The sequence below is a fragment of the Juglans regia genome, chromosome 12 (genome assembly GCF_001411555.2).
Source record: "Juglans regia cultivar Chandler chromosome 12, Walnut 2.0, whole genome shotgun sequence".
Taxonomy (NCBI): domain Eukaryota; kingdom Viridiplantae; phylum Streptophyta; class Magnoliopsida; order Fagales; family Juglandaceae; genus Juglans; species Juglans regia.
In genome coordinates this window covers 24,030,105-24,041,806 of record NC_049912.1, presented here as the reverse complement: position 1 = coordinate 24,041,806, position 11,702 = coordinate 24,030,105, and the positions used below count along the sequence as shown (strand labels likewise).

General features: G+C 33.8%; 2 protein-coding genes across 2 annotated transcripts; one reads left to right on the top strand and one right to left on the bottom strand.

The window, feature by feature from the left end:
* The first annotated feature begins 5,022 nt into the window (after positions 1–5,022).
* Positions 5,023–5,660, top strand: LOC108986161 (ethylene-responsive transcription factor ERF096-like). Its single transcript, XM_018958684.2, has one exon. It carries the CDS (start codon positions 5,023–5,025, stop codon positions 5,440–5,442), a length of 420 nt encoding a protein of 139 aa, XP_018814229.1. The 3' UTR covers positions 5,443–5,660.
* Positions 5,661–8,914: 3,254 nt separating this feature from the next.
* Positions 8,915–9,394, bottom strand: LOC108986149 (ethylene-responsive transcription factor ERF098-like). The gene has a single exon (XM_018958672.1). The coding sequence runs from the start codon at positions 9,392–9,394 to the stop codon at positions 8,915–8,917; it is 480 nt and encodes a 159-aa protein (XP_018814217.1).
* Between the last annotated feature and the right edge of the window lie 2,308 nt (positions 9,395–11,702).

Below are 11,702 nucleotides of genomic sequence, written 5' to 3'. Positions count from 1 at the left end.
ACACAAGTTAAACAGAATAGTGAATAAAGTAGGATACAGTGTTAGATTTTTGAAAAACATATGTCGTCGAGTCAAAAGATCTTGGACTTTTGATAACTCATTGATCCCTCAATTAATGATCAATCAATAAAAAAAAAAAAGCAAAGAAAGTGACACACCCACATCACATGGAAACCCACTTTTGAATTTCTTGACTCCTCCAACTGATTGAGAACATGACAACACATGAATGTATATGTATGTATGGAGAAATTGTTGGAAGGGTTTTAGATTTATAAAAATAATTTACAATTTTTTTAAATTAAAGTGATTTATAAATATATTTTATAAAAAATTAATTTTTAAATTTATTAAATCAAGTTATATCAATTTATAATTTTTTTTTTAAAAAAGAAACATTTTGGACAAAGCGAAGGGCTGAAATGAAATGAGTCACAGAAAAAGTCAGCACAATCCAACGAGAAAATCACAACAAAAGCGGAGCCGACACTAACCACACTTGCGTGTTGACAATTTTGCAGAAAGACAAGTCATTTAGGTAAGAAAAAACAGCACCAGACGCTCCCCTGTTTTTTTTTCGCAAAAAACATTTTAGAAACAAAAAATTGACAAATATATATTTTTTTAAATTTTGTTATGTATCAGTCATTATTCATTTTTATATTCTATACTTAATAATTTTTTTATTATTTTTTTATAAGATGTAGATGTGTAAATAATAACTAATAAGAAGAATTATTATTTAGACATTCCTCTGCAGTCAAGCGTTGAGTGATCCGTCATACACACTTCGCTTGCCTTTATTTTCTCTCGATTTCTCTACGCCTTTGGGCTTTGAGCCTTTGAGGTTTTCGTTCACATCGCATTACCCCCGAAACGAACGTTTTAAAGGATCCAAAAGCTGAGAGCCCCCACCTCCCTCCCTTTTTGTTTATTTATTTGCAGAATGTTACCATCTTTAAATATGCAAAGATTTGGTGTCTTTCGTGGTGTACTGGATTTGGTTGGCGTACTGCAACTTCTTTTTAATACGCATTATTAATTTGGGTACGTACAGATGTTGATGTATATGCCAATGCCATTATGAGGGCCATGGAACACACGAGAAATAAATAAATACAAACACCGGAAATGATGGAATTGTTTAATTGGGCAGGTTGTAGTAATTAATGTATGTTAGGTCTTTGTCAATTTGTTTCTCATCTCATTACTATTTATTATTATTCATAAATTTTAACTCACAAATCTCACTACTATTTAGAACTAAACAGAAACTGACGAAACCAATGCGAATCGACTGGCCGCGTTAGGAACCGGTGGAGAACTGACCGGCGTGCTGTAGTTATTTGCTCAAACCGAACCGATCCCGGTTTGAACCACTGTCAAACCGCCGAACCGGCCAATGATATATTATGTTTCAGTCTTATATATGAAACAACGCCATTTCACTTAAGTTTAAGTGAAACGGCGTCGTTTATGCCTGTAATTGTGTTTTAAACACAACTGAAATAACATCGTTTGGTATTAAACCAAATGGTATCGTTTTAGCCTTAACGTATAAAGAAAAATAATAATAAGTGGAATGGCGCCGTTTATTTTAAATCAAACGGTCTCGTTTTGATATTATATCATCTTCAACCTCTGTTCTTCTTCCCCAATTGATTTCCAGTTTCTCTCATCCTCTCTCTCTCTCTCTTCTCTGCAACTCTCTCTCTCTACTATCTCAAACCACCATCGCCGTTAGCTCAAACTTAGAAACTGACGTGAACTGCCAGAGAACCGTCGGAGTAGATATGGCTGATTTTCTCCTCTCTATCGACCGGTTACGGCCGGTTGCTCCTCCATATTTTCTCTCGTCGATCGGCGTCAATTGCCCAAAAGCCGCGCTGAAGGTGTTGGTTTTAACTCTTACTGCTTTTCACAAATCATCTCATCTCATCATCCAAACGGAGCCGTCACATAAAGCCTAAGAGAGCAGTCTTACACTACACACTGGTTGATGTGAATTTTTATTTTTTTATCTTTTTAAATGTGTGATATAAGACTACTGGAAGTTAGGGTCAAATACTTGCACCTCCGTTTGAAAGGCCACCCCAATTGAAATCATTGGACTGATACGAGAGCCCAAAGCAAACATTGAACCCATTCTTATTTGGCACAAAGCTATTGTCGGCTTTCCTCCTTCCTTTCTCACAAGCATTGAGACGAAATTATGTAAATTTGCTGTACTTTCTGAATGCCAATTGTTCGAGGTTGACTCTACTCACCGCGCGTTTCTTTTTGGCAGTTGGCTCTCGCAAACTAATGCTTTTCTTACTATTAAAAGGAAATAAGACAGAAAAATTAGCAAAAACAGAGAGATGCAAAAAGGGTTCAGTACTGAAGCCTATATAAACCATAACAGAACTGTTAAAGACTAAGTCATTAATTTAAAAGTTTTAAAACTGTTTTGATACTAATTTAGTTAAGCCTTTATTTTCAAGATCATAACATTCCATCACGCTTCCAAATCAGACGTCTACGGCAGCTCACTCTATAGACATTGACTCGGTGGTAGCCATTTTTCTTTTGACAGCTTTACTCATCTATCAGTATTGAATGACTTAACACCATGCTCATACATAATACTAAGGTATTTTAATCCAGCTTATAGGTCGTCTTCTTTGTGACTTGAACTCGTGACGTGGTTCTTGCTTTGATACCAATTATTAGAGACCAACCATTAATCTAAAAACCTTAAAACTGTTGGATACTAATTCGGTTAAGTCTTTACCCTCGTAATCATAACTAAGTATAGGTGAGAATATCGATGTACAATTTTTTATAACCCAGGAATAAAGGCATGTGAGGTCCTTCCAAAAAAAAAAGGGCATGTGAGGCCTGAAAAATTGACGATCGAACTAGCTAGATCATCGACTTCGTCACTTTTGATATTATCAAATCTTTGAATCTTTTTCTGCCGGTCTCTTCTTTTTCATGGCCGCCTAGATTATGTTCCGATCTTTAAGGTGAATATAATCATTATATTAAGTAAAAAGAAGATCTTCATTAATTGTCATTTCATTACATTTATTATGTTTCATGTCATATTTTAACTATAACTACGAATGACATGATCTATTATAAAGATTAACATTACTCATATAATTATCATTCCACGTTTTTTGAGAGCGTAATTATTAAGAATGACAAAATTTATTTATTTTAAATTTAGGACAATTAAAATGTTTTACTGTTAAGTAAAAAATAATGCTAACTATTGTCATGGTCAATGTGTTAGTTTGGTGGTCAAAATTTCAAATGAAGATATGCTATATATATGTTGACTTGAACTATTGTATGTCACTTGAGGATAAGAGCCTTAACGATTTGGCCACCAAACAACGGGTTGTGTTTTTAGTGAATTAGAAATCTTTTGAACGTGTTTATTAGGAGTTGAGAAGTTGTAACTTTTCACAAGTGTCATTTCTTTCTCTATAAATAAGGAATCTCACTCATAAATTTACCCATTCCAAATTCTCTATAAATTTATAGAAACAGTACTTCATCATTCATTTTGTTTTTCTTTCTTTGGGCTTTAACTATTTTATATCAGATTCGCAAATCTTTTTTTGTGTATATTGAAAATGAGATTAACGGGAAATTGACATTGTTGTATCATGGGAGTAGAATATCAAGAAGCCTAGCACATGATGTTAAGATTTGGAGACAGGAAAATCTACTATAAAGAAAATGTTCATAATAACATACCTTAATACCGAGTTGATCTCTCTTTCTAAATTATTTTTATTATTTTATTTTATTCTCTAGTTTAGAAATTGGATGCACACATCTTTAATTTATATGTTCCGCATTTTTCATAAAAAAATCGACAATGAAGTGTATAAATAGTCATTTAATTATTGCTAGCTCGACTTGATCTCCAATATAAAGCCTAGCTAGTACTCTTGAAACATGCTGTTTCTACGTTTGTTGCGAGTATATAATCTAATTCTGTCGATCTCAATGAATTTATGACCAGCCGATAAGCCAGTCTGTTGAAGCCTATTTATTCCATTTGAGTATAGCTAGGCACATTGGGAGCATCATATGTGTGTGTGTATATATATATATATATATATATATATATATATATATATATACACTTGGTGCTCCTCCTATATATGAAAAGCACTATATAAATAATACCTAGAAAATTAATCCTTGATGACAAGTAAAACCTCGAATAGTAAGTTTGAGTGCTATAAGATGCTTTTCCTTGTACATATAAAGCTGGCCAAGGGGTTTGTTCCCAGCTTGCTCATCATCACTTTCATAACATCAGAAGATTATTCTGATGCTTTCAACAATACGAATCAAGTTCTGCTTCTGGATTATGGAATCCACACAATTAATTATTATATATAATTACTTTTCTTTCTCTGTGTTTTCTTTCTTTCTGGCACTCATGAACCCTTTAGTTTAATATCATAAATGGTACATCTAGGACCAGTACCTAAATCATGACTAATAAAATACAATTAACATAACATAAAAACATTAATCAAACAAATAATAGTTAAGAGTGTCACAACCACATTTGATACAATTAAGAAAGATGTAAAGTTTGCACGTGTGACATTAACTGCATATATAAGGAGAATAACACAAAAACCACATACCTTTTCATCCCCCGCCCTAGTTATTTGTGCAAATAAATTATTTGTCCTTTTATCGGTGGCATAAGAATAAAAAGGCTCAGAAAAGTTCAACACAAAGATGAAAGAATACGTACAATTACTAGAAAGAAGACTTTTTAAGTTCAAAAAGCCATCACTTGACCATCAAGAATTCCAGATACATTGGACTCAAACTGTGGTGTTTATGGAAGTTTCTCTTGAACACGTGCGAGCTGAGCAATCCTGGTTTACTGTTTCTTCCACTTGGCTAAATCTGAGAGCCCCCCCTAGTCTACCAAAACCAGGTGCCCTTTTCCACCCATATAAAACCCCAACTCCTGAACACTAAGTTAGCCATGCAAACATGGATGAGGACCCTCAAAGAGGTGGTGCCAAGGAAGGCGGCGATCATGTCAAATACCGCGGCGTGCGGAGGAGGCCGTGGGGCAAGTTTGCGGCAGAGATTCGGGACTCCAATAGGCATGGGGCGCGCGTGTGGCTTGGGACTTTTAACACTGCAGAGGAGGCTGCTAGAGCTTATGATCGAGCCGCTTATGCCATGAGGGGTTCTTTAGCCATTCTGAACTTTCCAAACGAGTACGCTTTAGGGAGTGGTGGTGCTTCTGCTTCTTCGTCTTCGCCTTCTTCCTCGAGGCGTACTGGGAATGCGGAAGAGAGAACTGGAAGTAGTGGGCATGGACAGCATGTTTTTGAGTTTGAGTACTTGGACGACAAGGTGATGGAGGAGCTTCTTGAATCCGAAGAGAAAAAGAACAAGAAATGAAATGAAGAGCTAGCTGGGTGCATGATGTTTTTCTTTTCCAGTAGTGGCAAATTTCATCCTTTTCTTTTCCTTCCATTTTCAAACCAATGATACGACAAAGGAATCGAGAGGGAGAAAACTAGTGAATTCTCTTTCAAGAGAGGGGTGCTTCCTAACTGACCGTACTGCCCTTTGTTGAAACAATGTATATCTAGATAAAATTGAAACAGAGAGGTAAGTCGTTGGTTTGTTGTCATTAATGGTTCTTCAAGTTTGAAGCTTTAAATCTGTCTTCTTTCTATTTCGGGGTTTTTGTTCGTTTTCTCTAATGAGGATTTCACTAGGACGCTTAGGCATATAACTGTAGGCTGTAGCAAACCCGACCGAACGTTGTCGCCAACGGCTCTGGCTGAATGACAGACACCACCCATAGTCTTTAGGAACCACTGGATCCATGGTTTGAGGTTTAAATGGGGCCGATGTCCCTAAAATAATTGCTTAGAAACAAAGAGCAAAAAACATCAACCGAACGTTGTCTCGTGCTTGTTGGATGGGCTGACTTGTTCTGAAATCTCAGTTATCGGTTACAACCTAAACCACAGGCAGACAATGTTCTCTTATCTTACTAATGGACAAACAGCTCTCATGTGAAGTTGTAAATGATCAGGAAAATGCATTGTAGAATGGAGGGAAGGAATTTCTATGACATACAATTCCATCTCGTCTATTAAACCAGATCCTACGCACCATTCAATAATTCTCTGTCACTCAATAATTTAAAAAATAAAATAAAATAAAATTATGGGAGGCATTGAGTCGTGCACGTACGAGATCAAGATCCTATTTGCGAACGATAAATAATTCGATCATCACATAACAAGCATAATCTTGACTTAATTCGAGGAAAGCATCACAGTTATAAGCACATATTATGAAAAATATAATAAAAAAATCCCATTAATAAGACATGATATATGCACAATGGTGTGTTAGGTAAAGTACAATTGTGGTAAAGAAGAAGAAAAAAAAAAAAAAAAAGCCTCAAAACCCTAACCTGCACTTTGACGGACCCATTTTGAGCCCATTCTCCCACTCGGCCCAAAGCCTTTTTTTTTTTTTTGGAGTGAACTACCCAGTCTATTTGGGTTAAAACCATCCATCCTTCATTAATACAATTTGCAACATGTTCCATTATGGAGAAGCAACGCAATCAAGTATACATTGACAGGATGGTCGGTGTCCACCAAAATATGGAATTAATATTTGCCGCAAAACATTTTGTTAAAGGTTCACAAAAAAATGTCAAAATATTCTCTCGTGTATAACCTCGTATAATTAGGCCGGTAAGGATTTCAGTCTGGGTCGGCTTTTCCGGTCCAATTCGGTCTAGACTGGAAAAGCCGACCCGGACAGAACCGATGGGAAGACCGGTCAGTTTTGGTCTTCCCTTTACAAAATTTTTTGGTTCTCGGTTCAGTCCTGAGTGGGGTTTTTCCACCCCTTTTCGAACCGACCAATTATAATATACATATTTTAAAATATTATATATATTATTTTATATAATAATTGTATAATTAATTATGTAATTTTCATTTAACCTATTACCATTAACAATATAAAATATTAAATGTGCAATTATTAATATGTTATCAATTAACTAACCTATCACCATTAACTAATTATTAATATCTACATCTAATTAAAGTCATTAGATAACTCACCATTTGGTATTGGGTTGGACTGAACGGACTGATGGACCGATTAGACCGAATGGTTCTGATCAATATAGGAGTTCAGTCCGGTTCATGGTGGAAAAATCTTTGACCAAGGAGGTTCAATACAGCCCCAAAAACTCCCCAATGAACCGACCGGATCAGACCGAATTCACCCCTATGTATAATATTGTCGTAAAAGTTTTTGTGATTTTTCATGATCGAGCCGCAATATTGGTAGCCCTGGACTAGTTAATAATTAGTATCAATTTACTAGTTTATAGATTTTTCTACTTTTAATTATTGATGGAGTTTATTTATTTACTTCCTATATACGGATTGAAGATTTTGTCGCATTATTCCATCCTTTGAAGATCTTCTTGTGTATCTATCTGATGGCTGTTGATAATGGTTAGCACAGTTAATGGGAAAGAAGATACAGAAAGCAATTAAAGAGAAGACAATACTTTTGATGATCCCATATCTATTTCCACGAATCCTCTTTCTTTTCGAGTTTTCAGTACTATCGATCAATCGATCTGGCATTAGCATTTGAGATTCTTTAACCTTTATTCTTGCGGATCTTAGGACGACAATTTTATTCCCTTGAACAACAAGAGCTAGCTAGCAATATCAAATGCTTTAATTACTAGATATATAGTCTTAGAATATAAATAATGTAATAGCTAGTACTTCTGATCTCACTTTAGTAGAGGATCATGAATATTTATTTATATATATCATGTCGGATTATTAAAATTGATTCCTAATTAATTACAAATATATTTGTAATAATATCACGCGCTTTCTATGATAAGGTAAAAATACGTATTGCGGGTTCATATTCCGCAATGTCTTAATAATTATATTGTGAATGATATAAAATAGATTGTTAAATATTAATGGTTATGAGATGCGTTCATGCGTTCTAATCTTTGTATCATCGCTTCAATGTAGCTTGTTGGTGTTGCCACATTCCACTTTATACGTTTATTCACCACATAAAAGTGTTAATAATATAATATAAATATATAATTAGATATATTTTATTCTCATAAATTTAAACTTTTGGGACAAGTATTGATTTCACATGGTAGAGCAGATCAGGTCCTGAGTTTAAATCTTAAGTACTCTACACTTTAGTCTATTTAATTAAATATTTTACATGTTAAACTCATTTACTGAGAAGAAGTCTAGCCTATACATAGAGCGGAATATTAAAAATATAATATAAATAATTAAATTTATCTCTTCTCATGATTAGGTTAATTAAAACCGAATATTTGGTCCCTTTGTGACATGAACTTCTATTACAGTTTACTGAAAAATTAATTGTTATTTATATTTATGTGCCAACCATTTAATGGGAGAAAAAGAAATAATGAAAAGATGATAACAAATATTAGTAATGATCTTTCTGTGCTAAATCCAATCGGCCATGCGAGAATGCATTATGCGACCTCCTTTGAGAAGTTTAATCCTTCTTATGCTAGCTAGAATCATAAAATCCCTTACAATAACTGACATACATGAATGAATACTTATCACTTTTTTCACAAGACTAAACTTATAATTATAATAAGCATATTCAGCAACAAAAAAAGAAAAAAGAATAATAATAACTTATTACCATAAACTTTTTCTTCTTTTCAATTAAAACTCAAGAACATCGTGTATACGAGAAACTAACAGCCATTCAAATTCCTGATTCAGGAAGCTGGCACTGCCGGGGGAAAAAAAGAAACGGAGAAATGGCCAGCTCAAACCTTATTATCCTTTACTCAGCCTTGCTTTCGTTTCCTCTTCTCCTCTTCTGATTCAAGAAGGTCCTCCAAGACCTTGTCATCCAAGTACTCGAACTCGAATACTTGCCTTTCTTGACCGGAATTAGATGAAGTAGTAGTACTTCCCCTGTCAGAACTCCCACTAGGAGCTAACGGAGAAAAACTAGACGATGGAAGTGATGAAAATTTTGGAGGAGAGCCTGCGACTTGAGGATAATACTCGTGAGGGAAGTTGAGAGTTGCAAGGTGACCCCTTAGGTTAAATGCAGCACGATCGTATGCCCTGGCCGCATCTTCTGCTGTATTGAATGTCCCAAGCCACATACGAGCGCCATGCCGTGATGAGTCTCGAATCTCAGCTGCAAACTTTCCCCATGGCCTCCTTCGGACGCCCCGATACCGCACTTCTTCCCTAGTACTACCCTTCTGATCTTCCTTCTCTCGCGTGTCCTCCTTTCCTTTGCGAGGCTCGTCCATGCTATGCTAGCTAGCTCTTTTTTTCTTTTTTCTTTTTCTTTTTTCTCTTAGTATATAGCTAGCTAGCAGGTAATATTTACTTATATTGTTTTCAAATTGATCAGGTATGTGACTATATTTATAAAATTAAATATAGTAGGCCGATCTGATTGAATTAACGTACTGAGTCCTCCAGAACGTGGGTTGACTATGTCGATTTTTCTGCATAGGAAGGAAAATATATATATATATATATATATATATATATTTATATGAGTGTCTTTCTACGAAGGTTCTTGAAGGCTGTGAAAAAATTTGATTCTTCGATCGACTAAAATGTGTAAATTATAAAATTAAAATTCGGTTCTTTTAAGGCATTACACGATATATATGATATGTTTCCACTAAATACGCTTTTTGTTCAAATTTTGTTCGGATTCTTCTTGCATGCATACAATTAGAATATTACAATTTGTCGTCGCATGATTAAGCTAGCTTTTCTCTTGATGATCATGATATATATTAAGAGAAAATATTCTTATAACCGTGATTGCGTAACCTTCGCGTAATCATTTTGAAAAAAATGAATAAAACATGGGACCTACATAAAAAAAATTAATTTTTTAATAGTGGACCCCACTCTTTTTCAAAGTGACTACGCGACAGTTATGCACTTCACGATTGTACGTAGAATTACTCAAATATTAATATTGGAATTACAAGTTTGACCTTTTCAATCATTTTACATGTGTATTGCATGCATATTGCAGCATGCAGCCTAGATAGGAAAAATCATGTCTATGCATGATGATTTGCTGTGGCGTGCATCAAACGAGTTTATACCATAAAACGTACGTACGTAGAACCTCAAAACGTCGTCGATGGTCCCCAGGCCATTTTGGAACCTAGCTAATTTGTACGTTCGATTTGAGTAAATTACGCACGTACGTGTAACATGATGATATTACTCCTCCATATTTTGCGCGTTGACCAGGATGAATATTTCATCTTTGCCGCCTGTCGGGCAATGTTTGTCTGTCACACTTAATTTTTTATTTTATTTTATTTTCTTTAGTAAATATGTAGTAACGTAGGGATGATGAGTAGAAGAATTCAGTTAGTTTAATAGAAATAAAATAAAAAATAAAAATAAAACATTTGTGATGTGTGGTGTATATAGATTGAGCATATATAATCGGAGTTTATTGTAAGCAATATAAAAATTTATATTACAAGCTTTTTGTGTTTATCATAGTTCACGGCAAATTCAAACCCTTAGAGTATAAAAAGTACTAATTCACAGTACGGTACTAGAAAAATATAGTGAAATTATATTATTAATGCTTCATGATCTCCTTATTAATAATTGGACTTGTTCATTTTTACAAAACTTAATTTTCATCTCATTTCATGATCACATCTTATCTCATCTAATTATTACAATTTTTTCAAATTTCTACACAAAATAAAATAAACAATTCAACATTTTTAAATTTTAAAACAAAAATAATATTAAAAAAAATATATTTTAACAATATTTTATTCAACTTTTATCTCAACTCATCTCATCTCATCTGTAAAAACAAACGAGGTCAAATTTCATCTCATCCCATCTCATTCCATCTCATCTCATCTCATCTCATTACATCTCATTTCCTTCTCAAACATCACTTAAACATGATAAACATTTTCAAACTAATCATTACAATTTCTTCAAACTAATTATTATAATTTTTTCAAACTTTCAAACAATTCAATTTTTTCAAATTCAAACATAAAAATCATACTCTAACAATATTTTAATTGTATTATATTTTTTATCTAACTTTTTCTCTCTATTTTTCAAAATTAATCAAAAAATACTTAACTTAAACTATCTCACTATTATTCAAAAATCATCTTACTACTATTCACCAAATTCTCATCTAAACTCATTCCCTAAACATCCCCTAATTTATTTGGTTTTTTTCCTTTCACTAATCATTTTTCCCAATGGTTATGTACTGATCTTTTTCCTCGTGTAATATCATAATATATCGTCATGTATGAATAGTGTTTGGTTGGGTAAAAATGAAAAATACTAATCATGAGCCATAATTGTTAAAAAAAATATTTTTAAATAAATTTGTGATTTTTCTTAAATGTTTACATGAGCCTAAAAAATATTTGAACAAAAAAAACTGAAAAACAGAAATTTGCACTCAATATAGAAATTTGGTAGGACTCTCGGTCACACTAGTACCACTTAAAATTATTGCATCATATATAATGCCATTGCTGCTGTAATCTCCATCATTCAATTGATACCATGTTCTACTACATGAATTGA